Source organism: Mus musculus, chromosome 2 (assembly GCF_000001635.26).
Source record: "Mus musculus strain C57BL/6J chromosome 2, GRCm38.p6 C57BL/6J".
In the NCBI taxonomy this organism is placed as follows: domain Eukaryota; kingdom Metazoa; phylum Chordata; class Mammalia; order Rodentia; family Muridae; genus Mus; species Mus musculus.
Window position 1 is genome coordinate 24,420,017 of NC_000068.7, and position 17,805 is coordinate 24,437,821.

At 46.2% G+C, this 17,805-nt stretch overlaps 1 protein-coding gene across 1 annotated transcript in view; it reads right to left on the minus strand.

The window, feature by feature from the left end:
- Window positions 1-534: 534 nt before the first annotated feature.
- Window positions 535-17,805, minus strand: part of Pax8 (paired box 8) — a 55,049-nt gene continuing 37,778 nt past the window's right edge. Inside the window, exons 8-12 of the mRNA NM_011040.4 lie at window positions 16,432-16,552; window positions 15,747-15,953; window positions 9,511-9,612; window positions 2,953-3,039; window positions 535-1,608 (exon numbers count right to left, since the gene is read on the minus strand). Of these exons, the coding sequence (NP_035170.1) occupies window positions 1,532-1,608; window positions 2,953-3,039; window positions 9,511-9,612; window positions 15,747-15,953; window positions 16,432-16,552 (594 nt within the window). The 3' untranslated portion in view covers window positions 535-1,531. The remainder of the gene's footprint in view (window positions 1,609-2,952; window positions 3,040-9,510; window positions 9,613-15,746; window positions 15,954-16,431; window positions 16,553-17,805) is intronic.

The following is a 17,805-nucleotide window of genomic DNA, read 5'->3' on the forward strand; positions in this document are numbered from 1 at the left end:
GTGGTATTGTCTGAATGGGCTGGATTTAGGATGAGAAGACTTCATTGAACCCAAGACTTCCCAGTTGGGCCATACCATCCCATGTCTTCCTAAGCTGGGTTTTCTCTATGTAAAATCGGGCTAATCTGAACTTGTCTTCCTAGATGGCCCACACACTGTGCCTGACACAAAAGAGAAGTTCAGCTCCTTGCTTGCTTCCTTTGGCACTATGAAGCTCAAAACTGCTGTTTATGTGGGAGCCACTTGTAGTTATTTGGGGAACCTTTCCAATTCATCCCTGATACTCTGGATTTCACTTAACACCAACCATTTATGGAAAGTGAATGACTGGCATGGCTCTGTGACACATGATTGCTTTATGCTGGCATCTACTTGGTGGATCAACTCAAAACTTGGTTTACCCAGCACTGGACATCTATTAAGAGCCAGAAGAGAATACTAAGCCTGGACATCTAAAATATCCCTTCTAATCTATTCAAAGTGAGTTTGTTATTCACTTGGTTCTGTGCTTAGCGGAAGTCCATCCCAAGATAAAACCTGAGACCAAGAGTAATGGTTTATTGAGTCATGTGGTAATGGTGGGTTGTCTTTTTTTTTTTTTTTAAAAAAAAAAAGTATGAAGGAGAAAACCCCAACATAGTAGGGAGATATTTCAGAGACCAAAGACTGGGGGATGGAAAGAGGAAAGCTTGACCGAAACAGAGTTTCATTTACGGTATTTACAGTGAGGTTGTATGTGGGGAAAGAGCTGAGGAGCCAGAGAGGGAATCTTGTTGCTGGCCTTGGGGGTCTCTTCAGTGGCTGCGCGGGCTGGAACTGCAGAAAGCACACTTGAATTGGCAAGGCTGTTGAGGAGAGGACATGGCTGGTCCCATCTGTTGTGTCTTCCTATGTTCTACGTAGAGCCTCACTGAACTTTCCAGGGGACAGGTTCGCTGCTGCCAAAGGGGTAGCCACTGGTTGAGAGGCTAAGGGGTGCTTGTAAATGCACAGCAACTGGAAATAGAAGGTCAGCTGAATCCCCAGAAAGATGCAGGTAGTAGAGGCTCAAGGTGGTAACTGCTAGGATGACTGACACGTAGAGCCTTGGCCCTAGGCTGTGATTGTAGGCCAGAAGGACTTGCATACTGTTCATAATTGCTGGAGTTGTCTAGATGAAGACCAAACAGGTGGCCCTGTACACCCTCAGACTCATCTCCCTCTAAGTTCTTCGTGAACCCCTTTTCTCTCCTTTGGTGGGTGCCAGCTTCGGTACATTTCTCCTCTGTGTCTCTTTTGAAATGGGTGGTTCTTGTTTCCTGGAACTCCTGTCACTCACAAAATGAATCCTGGAGGACAGTTTGGCCTTCTCCAAGGTCATCCTGACTTTCATGGTTCATTTAATTGACCACACAGGGAGTGAGCGGCAATGCTGGAATTGTGGTTATTTTTCATGTAATAAATAAAGATTCCTTTGTGTGACTCTCTGGGGCCTGTCTCAGGCCAAGTCCTCCTGATTCTTGCCTGGTTCTTCCCACTGTCCCCATGACAACTACAGATGGTCAAAGGCTGTGGCAGAGGTGGGTGGTGCGCTTGGCCTTGATGTAGAGCTGTAATAATATGGAGAACCTGGACACATTAAAACAACAACAGCAATGCTGGTCAGAGGGAAAGTTGTACCATAGCGTTCCTCTACATCTGCTGACCTTTAAGACAGCACAAGTTAATCATTTATCCCCCACGCCCATCTGATCATCAAAGATTAACTTCTCTCCAGCCTTTCCTCTTTCTTTGGCCTCACCTTTGAGTCTCTAACCAGAAAAATGACAGCTTCTTGCCCCCTACTTCTCATGACTGCTTTGAGCTTTTGCTTTTAAAAGTAGGCAATAGAGAACATTTATGTGTGGGACCTCAAAAATTGAGCACAATGAGAGTGACTTGGTTGCTCTCTGGCCCCACCTAAATAATGGCAGGCCAAACCATTCTCTTCCAAGCACCCAAAAGAATTGTTCTCCTGGCCGATCAGAGGGGTTCTGGGCTTGAGGGACTCCCACCAAGCTCCACATGAAGGTCCTCTTAACACCATCAGCATCATTGTCTTTGCCCTTTCTGACTAAATGTGGAGTTGAACACATCTGTCTTGGAATTGAAGGTATCTGTCTAACAGCACAAGGAAGTCCCCTGTGGGTCACTTCTGGGACTATAAGATATAAGAAGAGGGGAAGGGATTTTAGGGAGCAGATGCTCCAGCCAGTTTGTCAAGGTATCTGTAAAACTAGATCTTTGAGACCATTGCTTCTCTCTGGTTCAGACTTGCTCTGACAACTGATAGGGCTACCACTCAAGAAGGCTCTAAAAGAACTCCATTGTGGTCTTATTTTCCTCAGAATCGTCCCCAAACAGTTCAGGGATGAAGGGGTTAAAAAAAATAGTCTAAAAACTTGCTGAAACTCACTTTTAAGGTATAAACCCTGAATTTATACTCATTTCTCAAGCCAAATACAAGAAACCAAATGGAACAAAGCCTTTGTGGAGGGTTACTCATAACTGTTTTCAACCTATCTAGATGAGCAGCTAACAGTGGGCAGAGAACTCCTGAATATTATCTCCTGGCAGGGCTGTAAGTCCCTACAGGCAGGACAGCCCCTCATAGGCTTTGCTTGAGTGTAACTTAGCCCTTCTCTACCCTTGACCTTCAAGGCTTGATTCCTGAATTTTACATAAAACAAAATTTGAACAGACATGGCTATGGAGAAGACAGATATAAAAGAGGTAGAATGTTTAGCCTTCTGTTGTCGCCCTTAAACCTACCAGATATGGTGACCTGTTGCTGATTTCTTCTGTGACAAACAACTGCCATCTCTCTAGACATTTCATTTAACCTGGGGTCTCCCAACAATTTGGTCTGGCTCCGTTCCCCTCCCCCAACCCTCCCCTGCCCATCAGAGGGTCTGGATAACCCCAGGAACTTACTCAGCAGGCTGGAGTTGGGGAAGCGCCAGGCCTCACTGTAGGAGGAATACGGGGTGTGGCTGTAGGCATTGCCAGAATATTCACTTCCTGTTGGAGCACACAGGCAAGAGACCTGTGAGGTTCATGACACCAGTGCAGGGGATTGGGACAGGGAGACAGATCTGTGGGGCTGACAGGGCTGAGTCCAAAAATGGGTGGCACTGGACAGTGGAGCTCAGGAGGTCCCACAGTATGGGTCACTTTGGGCAGCTCCTTTGTAAGAGCTCCAGGAGGCAGACATCATACTCTCTCTTTTCCAGATAAAGAAAGTGAGGCTCCAGAAACTCACACCAGTTGAAAGTCTGAGGTAGTGTGGAAACTGCCAAAACTCTAGAAGCCGGGTTCAAATTTTACTTTCTGAGCTGCTTGGACTTTCTACAGAAGAAACTTACCTGAGGAGCCCACGGCAGGAAGAGGGGGATGGTAGTGGAAGAGGGAATCAAGTTGCTTTAGGCAAACTCAGACCTTGAATTTATATGAGGGATGTTGGGCTTCTTTTTCTGTGAGCTAGTCTTTGGGTTTTCCAAAAGAATCATTTGTCAAAGTATTTACACAACAGCAAAAAGGTGAGCAGGCTATCTTACCTATCATTTGGTTTAAAGCTTGCAAAGCATGTTTCTTTAAATCATGCCCTTTCCATCTCTCCCAACTGTCCTATGAAGTCGTCTCCCACACTTCCGATTTATAGAATGGGAAACTTAAGTGAAGACTGAGGAAGAAATTTGTCTCAGCTTGCACTTTGGACCAATGATGGAGCAGGAACTTGATTTTAGAACTCTTGATCATAAATTCCAGGTAATTCCTTCAAGTACTTGCTAGATGACTTCATTTACAAACCCAGCCAGATTCTAGGCAATTTTATATTCAAAAATGTTTAGTCTTTTAGCAACTCATCTGTGATTGTGAGCTAAGTAACTTGGCTTTTTACATGACTTCTTAACTCCTTCCTTCAGATTTGGAATAAAGATTTAAAACTCCTCAGCTCTGGGCTGGATCTCTCTCTCTCTCTCTCTCTCTCTCTCTCTCTCTCTCTCTCTCTCTCTCTCTCTCTGTGTGTGTGTGTGTGTGTGTGTGTGTGTGTGTGTCTTTCTCCCAAGCCTTAGTGACTTTGCTTATCATATGAGGCAAACTCTTGTCCCTATCTCATAGGACTTTGGTGAAGATTAAGTGAGATAGTGAATATTAAATGCTTAGAATTATGCTCTTGATAAAGGCATTATCAATAAATGTTGGTTTCTTTTTATTTTTCTCCTGAAACAGGTGCAAAAAATATAAAAGAGTTCAATGGGCACTCAGCTCAGTCACACAACAAATCTTAAAGCCTAGACTGGGCCAGCAACACTGCTTCACTGTGGAGGAGTGGTCATATGCCTATGAGGAATGGAAGCCTGCGATAGGGGAAGGTTGATGAGTCCTCACTGTGTCTAAGGGCTCCATACCAGCCAGCAAGCTTACAGTGTTTGGGTTAGGGGCAGATCTCAACACAGAACTGGAGGAAAATGCATGTCCAAGCGGGAAGGCTGAGAATAGAGAAGAAAGGAAAACTAAGAAATGATAAAATCCAATCATTTACTTAGGATTGGAGAAACTTGTATGCAGAAGGCTCCAGGCTTTTCCTCCAAGGCCAAGACGCTCAAGAGGAGCCTGAATTGAATGAAACCTAGCTACCGTGCTCCCCTCCCAGTGCTTGCCCCTGTAGCCTACGGTGGGAACTGAGCCTGTCTCCTGTTGGTGTACAGATGTTTCCCTGCTCTCAGAATTCTCTCGGAGGAGGCCAGTTCTGTCCTGGCCATACAGTAAGGGTCCTATCCTACGCCCTTTGTCTGACTTCCCAGTGCTGAACACTGCAATCTCTATAGGACACAGGAGGGTGTTGAGAAATGCAGTGTCTTAGCCTCTCTTGCTGTCACCTGTCCATGCATCCAGTCACCTGAAGTGGAAATTTCGAGTCTCTTTGGAGAGTTAGTTATGCCAAATGATGTTTTTCTGGGGTATACAAGTGAAAGGATGTCTTGCTAAAGCAAACATGTGAAAGACTGTTTTCCTGAAGCAGACACAGGTGAAAGGATGTTTTGATATAGAAGGACTTGTGGTGAAGGACTATAAATACGGCCCCACAGACCCTGGGAGATGAGCACTGAGCTTTGATTTGGATTGCTCCGCCTAGCTATTCTTCACTAAAGGCTCACATGTATTGGTTTGCCTTATATGGCATTGTTGAGCTCAATTGTGATAATTTGTCACTGAGAGAAACTCCCCTAAGAACTGCTTGTGAGGTTCCTGCAGCAGCTTCCTGCTTCTGAGGCCTCGTCTCAGACCCGCTGGTGAGGCTGGAAGTTTCTTCAGGATTGAATTACAGCTGTCCGATGTCTGCTTGCTGAAAGGAATGGACTGTGGCTGCTGGTCTGTACCTGGTGTGTGCCTGGTGTCGGCCTGCCTAGAGGACTGGTCTGCCGCTGCTGAATTGTATTTGGTGTTTGCTACAGGCCTGAACTGCTTCCAAAGAAGATGGAGCTTGCCCCGAAAGAACCATTGCTGAACAGGCCCACTTCCCCCATATCCTAATAACTTTTCTCTTCCGCTACATCTGCTGGGTGGTGGACCAGAGAAGAGGTTGAACCCTTATTAAAAGTAGGTTGCAAAAACGCTATGCCTTTAGTCACCCACCACTTATTTATTTAATGTACACTACATGCATCTTTGCCTCAGTCTCTGGGATGCCAAGATAGAGAGGCAGCACCTGGGTAGATAGTACATACACCTTGCAGTGTGGCTCTGTCTGTATATAACCACAGATAATGAAAAGCCATTGTGCCTAGGAAAGTCCAGTTCCCTTTGCTCTTATATCGGATGCCACTTCCTCTTTTTCTGCCTGTGTTCTTCACATTCTATTACAATCAGGCCATGATCTAGGTGCTTAGACCTAGTGCCTCAGATCCAAATCTGATCTTTTCAAGGATCTCTTCAATAGCAGCAACTCCAAATGATGTTTAGAGCAGCTCCATATTAAAGCCTCTGAGAGATGAAGCTTGGTATTTGGTTAATTGTCTCAACTCTGTTACGGCCAAAGCTAGAGCTCCTGCTTTTCCGTCACACCCTGTCCTCTCCCGCTTTCCCATTCACCACCACCCGCCAGGCTCCCAAGCTCACTCTACAGACACCCATTCCATGTTCTCATCTCTCCTTCTCCTCTCTGTAGTCAACTTGCTGGCAGGTTTTGTTCCACTTATCACCAAAGCATACTGAGTGCCTATCTTATCCTTCAAGGCTACTTTCCTAGCTAAAGCAACTGTTGTCCCTTACAAAAACATCAGCAATGGCCCCCTGCCTTGTCTCTGTATCTACAGTCTATTTCCCCAAGCATCTGAGAAGTGTTCTAAAACCCATCCCTGCTGCTACCCAGTCCCCCACCCAACCCCTGCTCTCCAGTGCTCCCTCCAGTGCTCATCTTCTTTCCGTACACTGCCATGCTAAATTAGCTCTTCCTGCCTCCGGGCCTTTGCACTTGGTCTTCTTTGGGGCAAGGGATGGTCAGCCTCAGTTTATCACTTGACTGGCCACTTTGAAAATCTCTTCAGGAAGGCTTCCTGTATATTCAATCTGAAATAGTTATCTCCTCTCCCCATGGCTCCTCACTGCATCACCACATTTTATTGCCTTTTCCTACTTATCTTTTTGTGATAACATGCTTACTCAGCCATTGACTTGTTTGTCCACTGCTCGTCCATCACCACAAATAGCAAAGCGTGCTTTGTGCCTTTCCGCAGGCCCAGAAATTTGTTAATTCATCGGTATTTGTTAACTGACAAAGTGATCATAGAGTAGGGTTCAAGGTTGGATAGAATAATAGAAAGGTGAGGATAATAGAAATATTAATAATGAGAGAATGGATTGGGAATGGCTGGAAGAGGAGGCAGGTAAAAGTGTGGTTACAGTGGAAGAAGGAAAAGACATACATGGATGGATGGATGGATGGATGGATGGATGGATGGATGGACTGGTGGATAGAAAGATGCATAGATGATAAACATGTATATATAAGGATAGATAAATAAGAATATGCGGATGGATGGATAAAAAAGGAAATAGTTGAATGGAAAGAGAAAACAGAAGCATAGAAGAAAGCATGCATAGATGATAAACATGTATATATAAGGATAGATAAATAAGAATATGCAGATGGATGGATGGATAAAAAAGGAAATAGTTGAATGGAAAGAGAAAACAGAAGCATAGAAGAAAGCATGGATAGATGTCAGGATGACTCTAACCATCTAATCTGTTGGTTCTGTTTTATAACTGATATGAAAGCCATTAACTGTTTGTAGGGCGAGACCACAGGTTGCATCTTTATTTATGGCATGATGGAATACAGTGAGGGAAGATGGAAAGAGGCACAGACGTTAAATCAATAAATTTGTGTTTGAAAAACTTAGTCACTTAGTTTCATGCCTGAGCACACCATTTGGTTCTCGTAAACCTTGGTTTCCTAGCTATAAAACTTGGGTTCCACCAAGTTGTATTATAAGCCACCAAGATGTACTATAAGGGCTAAAGAGAAATAAAATTATGCATATAAATGGCCAGGTATTCAGAAAATATTCCTTTACAAAACTGACTGAGGAATGTAGCTGATATGCCTTATTTGAAGCCCTTATTAATGTGCCTTACACGTGTCTTACATGTATGCAGGAGGTGATTAATGAGTTAACTGACTTTAATGGAAAGAATCCCCATTCAGTCAACTGAGACATCTTAGGTGGTGGTAAGAGACAGATATGATGTCATTTTTCCACAAAAGCCATTCCTTCAGAAGCCATTGACGTAGGAGTGCTCTCAAGAACCAGGTGGTTCACTTTAATGGCATTGCAGTTCCTGAAACTAACGTGTACACAGCTTACCAGAAACCCATTCATGGTATGGTGAGACCCTTCCCTTTTGCAATTCACTTGCAATCCATGTGACGGGTGTTGTGAGTGAATGAATGTGTGTGTACTCACAGTATGCTACTGTGTGAGAGAGTACTTCTTCACAGCACCCGCTCTAAGTGAGGTCTTCCTGGATACCACCCTTCCCCTGCCTTCCACTCAGGGCAGCTATGTTCCAGGTCACACTCGGGTCCCAGGGACCCCTTGCCCTAAGCCTGCTCCCAAGAATCATTCATAATTAGGAGAGTAATTGTCATTGTGCCTTGTGTTACTTCCTTCCCCTCTAAACAGGCAGCAGGGAATGTGGAGGGCTTGGAGACGGGAGGCGGAGAGCAGACTGGAGCCTAGGATTTTGATTGAGAGACCCCATTATCCACACTCAAAAAAAATAACCGAATCTTTTCCTTTTTTATCTTGACCAATCTCATTTCACGCTCCACAAGAGGGAGGCAGGGAGGGAGAGAGGGAGTCCGGGCCAGGCGGGAGAGAGGAGTCAGTATGCTGTATTTTCAACGCTGCATTAAGCACATTGCCACAGTAACTGGGCAGCAGCAAGTGCCAGCTCAGCAGGTTCCCAGGGAGCAAAGCCTCCTCTCTCCTTGCTCCCTCCCTCCCTCTGTCTAAGAGAACACAGCCCACCTGCCTGCGCTCAGGGTGCCCAGAGTGGGTGGGTGGCTGGCAAAGATTAACCCCTGCCAGGGGGAAGCATGCTTGGTGGAATGGGGCCTGGTCTTTAGGGTCAGAGCCAGGAAGGTTGGTAGAGGGTTTGTATTAGGAGGCCACACGTGGCCTGAGTTCAAAGCCCTCCCCAAAAGCTTCAGGCCCTTTAACCTCTCTGGGCGGTGGAAATGGTTCTACTATAACTACCCACCCATCCTGGAGCTTTCTGACATGGCTTCTAAAGACTGGCACTTTCCCCCCAAAAAAAACTGTCATTACTCTACCCGTTTGTCCAGACCCTGGCATCCTGGGACATCAATAGCTCATGATTGGCAGACAGACATCAAACGGGCTGTAAAGGACATTCCAAAAGAGTGTGAAGAAGGACTGTTCATACTCTGTGGCATCCACAGGGTAGTTAGAACCTGAGCCCCACTCATTGTTGAGTGTGGAATGCAAAGGAAGATGTATCTCGTCGTCATCATCATCATGTTCATTATCACCGTCACCATAATTATCCTCACCATCATCATCATTCAAATTCATATTTTAATGCAGAGGTAAACTGACATTCATCTTATTTGATTTAAACTCCAAGAGTCCAGGGCTTAGGCCCATGCTTATCTCAGTGTTGGCTGCTTACTCTTCCGCTTTAATGCACTGAAGAGGAGGCAGGGGTGCTTGAATGTAAGCATAGGTCTGTCTGTGTGGAAGGTCTGGGAAGCAGAAGGCTAAGCTAAGAGGAGTCAAGGAGCCAAGACGGTAGTGGAGGTTCTCTCTAGGTGCTTCTATGAAGGGAGCCCATTGAGCCAGTGTCCTCTGGGATGCCTATGAGTGAGACATAGCCTGTCTTTCATCACCTATGGTCTCTCAACTTCTCCAGTGCTTCCTTCCCTTTTGCAATGCTTATGCCCAGCCCCTCGACCCTTACCTGCCACCATGCCTGCGATAGCAGAAGAGGCATAGCTGCCCTGTCCACTGGTGGGGATGTGGGGTGGGTATCCAGGCAGCGTGGGCCCCACCATCTCTCGCCCTGGTAAAAGACACCAAAGAGTCATTGGTTGGTGTACGGGTGGCTCCCATTCTTACCACCCCAACCTCCTGAGGCTCGGCACGTCTCTCCTCAGCCACAGTCATTCTCCAGACTCTTCTCTCTTGTTTTCTCTGGAGGGCAGAGGCTCACCAAGCGGGGGCCCAGGCAACTGCAGTCCTTCTCTGTTCCCCGTTCCCTAGTAGCTTTATTTTCACAAATATTGCTTTATTGCTCCACCAAAATATCAAGGTGCTGGGTACCAGGGGTGGCGTCTTCTTGGTCTTTATCTCCCTCCAACATAATGTTTGGCACCAATGGACTAAATAAATACACAAGAAGCCACACACCACTTCCTCCCCACTTTCAAAAGGATGGAGAAACCAGGTCTTGTGAAATAAAGGCAGATGGACGATCCATCACTGTCTTTTGGAGACATGTGGTAGACATTGATAATCAACCACAGAGAAAGCTCCCACTGGTTGGCCTGGACTTCCAGGTGGATATAATTAATCAGAATAGAAAGGGACATGAAACATGAAACAGGACTGTTCCTGACGTAAAAGAAAACATCACTGAGAGACTGCTAACATTTACACATGGTCATATTATACTTCTTTAAATTCCCATTTCAGTATGTTTCATCCCTGATCAATCTCTACTTATCTGTGATTTGTGTCATGCCTACATCCTAGTGACACCAAGGCATTCCTGTGGAACCCCATCTCATTGGATGTGTACTTCCTTCACATCAAGGAGTAAAGCTCTCCTTTTGCAGGACCCCACCTGACCTGCCGATGCTCTCCCCATCCACCCCTACCTAATAACCAGAAGCACTGCTTGCCTCCTCGCTACCCTGCTCTCTAGGTTCAGACCAGAATCTACATATCCTAGTTTTCCGAGGTCTGTCCATGTGATGTCCACTGACTCAGAATATTTATTAACAATGCCCGTTCAACTCTTAAAATGCTCCAATGTGAATAATGAATAATTTGGACAAACTAGTTCTTAGTGATATTTATAGAATTCCATTGACATTATTGACTGGTAAAGTATGTGTTGTGTCGCTGTCCTGTGCATTGCAGGGTATTGGGCAGGATCCCTGGCCACTACCCCACAGATTCTAGTACAAGTTCCCACCCAGTGTGACAACCCAAAGTGTCTCCAGACATTGCTGTATGTCCCAGTGTGAAGGAAGCAGGGGATAAAAATCACTCCTGGTAGAGAAACCACTATGTTAGATGATAGGCATTTGGGTCAAATGCTTTCTGTCACCTTTCTGAGGCTGCCTGTGAATCTCTGTCAAACAACTCGCCAGACATATCTTCTCTGTGTCACAGATTGTCCCTTCTTCCTTCCCCATGCCCTCCTAGATCCTTTATACCTAAACCTCCTGAAGGATCATGAAACCCTATAGATTGCCAGCCCCACAGTGACTAATTCTTCTTTACCCATGAGAACATTTTTTTCATTCAAGAAGTACTTTTGAGATGGTTCTAAGGACTAGGCACTTGGGGACTTAGGGGAGAGAGGAAGAGAGAGAAAGAGGTCGGAAGGCGTTTAATGGATCTTATACTAAGACAGGCTTTAGGGCCAACCCAACAAACAATACCTGCACATTCAAGAGTGTCCCTTTTCCCTAAGAGAACAGGCTAGGAATCAGAGAGCTACAACAGTCACCCTACTTTCATGGCTCTTTGTCTGCCCTTAGACCAGCCACTCTGCTCCTAAACCTGTTACTTTGCATGCAAAGGGGCAGGGGAGGTGTGACCTTAGATACACTAGTCCTACAACTCTGAGGTTATCAACATAATTCAACCTGTTGCCTCATGGTCCAGGTGGACACGGATTAGTGCAATGGACACATTCTAGAAATGTATCAGTGAAGTTCTTACAGAAAATCATCCTGTCAGAAATAAGCTGTTAGTATTCGTTATTTAAAATAGCTTTAGGATTTTTTAGACACCTGAACATCTGTCTCAAATTGATCCGTCTTTATTGAGTACCTAGATCTGGTTGGTCCTGGACTACACAAGTGGTCTCTGACATAAGGGCATCAAGAGAACAAAGGAAGGGAGGGAGATGCTGCTTAAAAAAAAGTTGTGGCGAGGATTAGACATATTTAGAATGAGGAATAAACAGAAGATTTACCCAAAATAGCCTTGAGTTTCATGTAAAGGAGCCAACAATGTAATCACTGCTGTCCCCTTGGCCCTCCCTGTGTGAAGTACCTGGCCAAGATGCAGACAGTGAGTGTGAGGATGTGGGTCTGTAAAGGAAGAGAAGCAGGGTGCCGGGCAGTGGCTAACACAGTAGAAAGAGATGGGAGAGGGTGGCTGACCCAGGCTTCATGATTTTGCCTTTCTTCTTTCTTATTTATTAGAGGGAGGGAGGGAGAGAGAGAGAGAGAGAGAGAGAGAGAGAGAGAGAAAGAAAGAAAGAAAGAAAGAAAGAAAGAAAGAAAGAAAGAAAGAAAGAAAGAAAGAAGGGAGAGAGAGAAAGAAGAGCTAGAGGGAGGGAGGAGCAAGGGAGAAAGGAAGAGGGAGAGGGGGAGAGGAAAAGGGGGATGGAAAGGGAGAAGGGGAGAGAGAGAGTTTAAAACTGAGACTGAATATTACATCCATGCAAGACTATGAACAAATTGCCTAACTTCTCCAAATTATAGTCTTCACAGGAGGCCTAGAACTTAGGTTCATCTTACTTCCTGGCTGGTGGGGTTTCTTTGCACAGAGTGTGGACGATTTTGAGGCAGGGCCCACTTCTTCCATGGATCACAATTACTTTTGCTCTCTGGCCATCTATTTGCTAATGTCAGTTGTTCTGGGCGCCCTCCTGCCACTGGCAGCCTGTGGTCCCCTGCCCTCCTAAGTCACTTCCTGTCCCCTGAACCTGTAGCTTCTTTATATAGGCTGTCTAATGCGCAGAGTTCCTGAGCACATACCTCAGGTCACAGTTTAACTCATGATCTCTCTCGGTGGGGCCTCAACCCATGAACAATAGCTCTTGAAAAAAAAATCATTGGTCTCTGCCCCTCCATGCAGGAATGTTAATCTTCATTTCTCTTCAGCTACCTAGTTTTCTCTCAGCAAGAAAGATTTCTGAATCAATGGCCTAAACAGAGCCCCAAAGACTTCTCCTAATAAAACCTGGCCCTTCTGGAAAGACAAAAAAAAATTTCCAGGACACCACCCTATCTAAACTGTACCTTCATATATTGTCTCAACAGCTCCACAAAACTCTCATTTCATTTATTTAAAAAATATGAATTTACTTATGTATCTTATGTATTTGGGAGATTTATCTGTATGTGCACCCTCACACCATGAGAAGGAATCAAATCCCATGGGAGTAGTTACAGAGGGTGGTGAGCCACTCACTATGTGGGCACTAGGAATTGAGCTTAGAACCTCTAAAAAAGCTTTTAATTGCTGAGCCGTCCTTCCAGAATTTCTTGAGGAACATAGTTTTGTAAGGTGGGGCTGTAGCTCAGTAGCAGAGCACTTGTGTGGTTTGGACTTAATGACAGCATTGGGGGAAAAAAAGTCTTTCAGAGTCAAGAACCTTAAACTATGACAGGTGTGATGGTGCACATCTTTAATCCTAGCACTCAGGAAACAGAGGCAAGTAAATTTCTATCAGTTCCAGGCCAGCCTGGTCTATAGTAAATTCCAGGGCAGCCTGAGCTACATAATGAGGTCTCAAAACCAAAAACAAACAAACAAACAACAACAACAAAGAATCTTAAACAATCTAGGAAACAAGGACGGATGCTGCCACCCTGAGATTGAGATGTTCCCCTCTGGTCAGACACCCTCGAGCCTACTCTATTTTAAAGGCTCTTCAACGTTTCCCTACTGTCTAATTCGGTCTCTCTGTAGACTTCCAACAAGAGCCTCTTTTAAAATTGTCGACAGAAGCATCAACATAGGTTGGCTGGCTACAAAGTGTGATTCCCTAGGAAAATCCTAGGGTTCCAGAACTCTTGGTAAATATTCTAATTAGAGGCAGCGAGAAGGAATAGAAAGCCATTAGCTAGAGGAAGGAATCCAGAGGGTGGAGGTGATTTGAGACTATTTCTTTTCACCTCTTTGATGTCCGCCCTCTGTGTAACCCCTTTTCAATGCCTTATCTTGTTCTGATAGCAAGGAGAATTTATGGCAACCCAGAAATCTCTTTGGCAAGACTAAATATATCTTGTACAGAAGAATGGAGGAGGATACTGGGCTCCTTGATGATGAAAGGCTAATGGCAGCCTTCCCATCATCTGAGCTGTAGTCAGCCTTGCAATAGCAAGGACAAGGGTGTCCTTGATGTCACTGTCATGGCCAGTGGGCTGGAATCCATAGGGTGTGTGTGTGTGTGTGTGTGTGTGTGTGTGTGTGTGTGTGTGTGTGTAGGGGTGTTCTAAAGGGGACTAGCTGAATTGTAGGTAAGTCTCATTATTTCCCAAGTCCTAATGTTGTCCCTTTCTTGGATGACGAAAAAAAAAAAAAGCTGATGCTCAGAAGCGGTCTTCTGGAGATGATACTCACAGAATCTCAGAGAGAAAGTCTGTGGAGCAGGGATACGTTTCAGCAGGTGACAGAGGGTTCTTAGGCAAAGTCGAACAGAGGAGGGGGCTAGGATGATCCATGGAGGATTGAGCTGGGCTAATTTCAGGAGATTTCCTGACCTTCCCCTCCACCCTCTCTTTCTGCAGCATATCACAGAAATGATTTGCTCTCTGCTTCCTTAAGCTCATTCCATCTCTAAAATCCCTCTGTCCTACTATGCTCTCTCAACCCCATGAGGGCTCAGCCAAGAGATGAGCATTTAGGTCCAAGCTTGTCCAGGCCTTAGGTGGGAAGTCTCTGAGGACAGCGCACTGATCCTTAAACCGACTTAAGCACTGGCATATGTCTGCCTTGTCCTTAAGCTGCAGATCTGGGCTTGGCTCTCCAAACTGTAGTCTTAACTTGCTTCTTGTTCTTGAATACATGGACCCACAAGTCTGGTCACCCTGTGTTCCTCTTAGGTCCCTTAGCTGCTTCTCAGCCTCTCATTCTCACAAGGCAGACAAGTGTGCCCTGAGTGCTCCCACAGCAGACACAAGCCATCTCTCTCCCTCTCCACTCCCCATTCCATAGTCTCTGGCTGACATCACTCTGCTCACAGGTTTGTGCATTTTAATCACTTTGCTCAAAACAAATGACCCATCTCTGCTGACTTCACCCTCTTGAAATTTCAAACTACAAGTGAACCATTCTTTCATCAGATCCTTGGCCACCGCCTCTGCCCTCACACTGCCCATCTCCATGGCAAGGTTGCATGGATGTGCAGAAAAGGGGAAATACCAGTTGTCAGACAAGCAGAAAACGCTGTCATTTATAAGAAAGCATGCCTGGGTTTATGTCCCAGGGCCTTTAGACCTCTGATCCAGTGGGAGGCAAAGTCACACTTCTGAGTTTCTCAAGCCAGTGCTCCAGCTTCGGTCAGAACTACTCTGCTGCTCTGGCTGGGACACATGGCATGCTGAAGGCTTTCATTTTAAGTTTCAAGACAGGCCTAGAATATTGGAATACAGCTGGTTCCGATGGCTTAGACTATCCAACCTGGGTTGTCCCTGCCAAGTCTCCCAGTGTCTGCTTTAACCTCTCAAGGTGACAGGGCCCAGGGAGCAGGAGACAGGGAGGCATGCTCTCTGTCACTTACTGTTCATAATCAATGGAGACAGCTCTCTCACACAGGAGACTTCCAATGATCAACTGGAAACTAATTACTTCCCTTCTTGGTTCTGGGACACCCCTACCCCCATCCCAGGATCCCTGTATTAATAATCAGTCAACTATCTGAAGACTTTGAAGTGTCTCTGCCTGTGCCCAAACCAAACCTTGACTCCTTCAGACATAGCTCGGGTCCTGACTAGTTGGGATAATGTTCTGCTTGGAAGATGCAGTGGTATATTCCACTTGCTGGTACCCTCAAAGTGGCTAATTCTAACTCCTGACTTCTCCCATAGGGAGAGAACCATGTGCTTGATAAATTGGAGAACAAGGTGATGATGTTTAGCCTAAAGATAAGATTAGCCTCAGACAAGAGGACTTGACCTCCCTCCCACCCCACGACACCTACAGAGCCCGGGGACGTCCCTGTCGTACCTGAGAGGAGGGCCTGGCCCGTGAACTGCCCATACACGGAGGCAGCATGGGGAAAGGCATTGAAGGGTGGGACCGAGGCACCTGCTGGGCCCCCAGAGCCGACTTGCTGCAGATCCAAAAAGGCGGAGCTAGATAAAGAGGAAGGGGTGGAGCTAGAACTGGAGAGCTCTGGGGTTTCCTGCTTTATGGCGAAGGGTGAATGAGGATCTGCCGGAGGGAGGGAAACAACAAGGAGAGAGGGGTGTGAGATGATGGGGTGGGAACATGCACAAACCAAGCCATGAGATGGGGCAAGGGTATGGGGAGAGGCAGGCCTGGCTGCTGTAGGAGGAGTCTAGGATGGAGAGCCATGGCTAGAGTTCCTTGGATGGAATGAGATGGAGGAGCTGCAGGCTCTACCTCTCTGATGTGCCTTCTGCCAGTGTAGATGGATGAGAGACTGAAGTCTGTGTGTGCTCGGCCTCTCCTTGTTAGAAGGATTGGGGAGATCCAGGGGGTCCAAAGACTGAAGGCACCACCCCTTGCTCCACTTTGAGGCCCAGTCAGCAGAGCCTATTTCTCCTTTCCAGGCCAGTACCCCAAACACCTTCTTCCTCCTGCCAGCCAGACGCATCGGCCTCCTCCTGCCCCCAAACCCATGCTGACCCTCACAGTAGAGTCCAGATGGAGCCTCTAGGCATCCTACCTGCCACCACAGGGTAGGTCTGGTGAGTCGAGAGGTTGCGTCCCAGAGGTGTATTGGAAGATGTCAGGGTGGCCTTCCCATCATCCAGGGCACTGTTGAGTAAGGGCAGTGGGTACAGCCCCTGGAGAACAAAGGGAAGTCAGCAGGGGTAGAGCAAGCCTGGCTTCCTACTGACCCTCCTGTCTGTCTCTGCAGTGGGAGATGCTAGTCTTCCTAAGAAAAGCACCCTGACTCGGTCCTCTTGTTTTCTCTTAGCTCCACATAGCATGCTCTCCCACTCAGAGCCCCAGAACTCTCCCAGGACTTGGCTTATGGCTCCCCGTTCCAAGTTCCAGAATTCAAGGCCCACTGTTGCCATAGAAGTCCAGGCATGTGATAGACTGGCCATCAGAGGACCATGCCCTGACAGGGTGCTGATCTCCTTCCTAGTTTTTCACATGGCTTAGACCCCAAACACAGAACATTGCCTAGAGCTGAAATTGGTTGCAGGAGAGGCTGCTCAGTCTTTTACTCTACTAATACTTGATCCCCCCACTTAGGAAATGCAAGTGCAGAGCTGAAGGAAGTACAACCCCTCTCCTGTAAGGTGATGCAAGGATGTAGGCTCAGGTACACCTACTCTGAGTACAGTGATCGCTTCTTAAACTTGCAGAGAGCTCACGGTCTGCCTGTGCTGCTACCATTCTTATTGAATAACCCACTGGTACAACCTGTAAGACTATGTCAGATTTGCATGACCCATGCAAATAGAAACATTTAGTTTCACCTTGAAAGATATATAGGATTCATTTTGTTTTAAAAATTCTATCAAGCACTTGGGGTTTATGTTCAGCACCAGTAGTCGTTCCATCTCCTACTGGTACTCCGTGATATGAGCATGCTTATGGCCTAAGGCTACTCCTTGAGAAGATAATTTGTTAGGCTACAGGCCACGATTGGCTCTCTGCTGTCCTTCCCAAGGAAAGACAGCACACATCCACTCCCCACATACAGGCCGTATATTTCACAAAGTATTATGTGAACTGTTGTACAAGACTGGATTGCAGGACTGGTCAGTCCATGCTTATATAACAGCTCAGCTGAAGACAATTGTTTTCAGTAATTTCCACTGAGCTCAGTTCTCCAAGGAGTCACAATGCTTTCTGGTTGCATGCAGGGCACTTTTGGAAGCTGCAGTCAATTCTGGAGGCCACCAGGGCACCATCAGCACGTAGCAGCAATTACTGACTAAGTGGCACTCTGGTTCCATTCTTCTGAGGGGCCTACTTAGAGGCAAGGCGAAGTTGCTCTAGTGAAACTGAACAAAATACCTAATTTCTAGAGACTGTAAGAAAAGTTTGAAATGCCTTGTGAATGTGTTGACTTGACAACAAA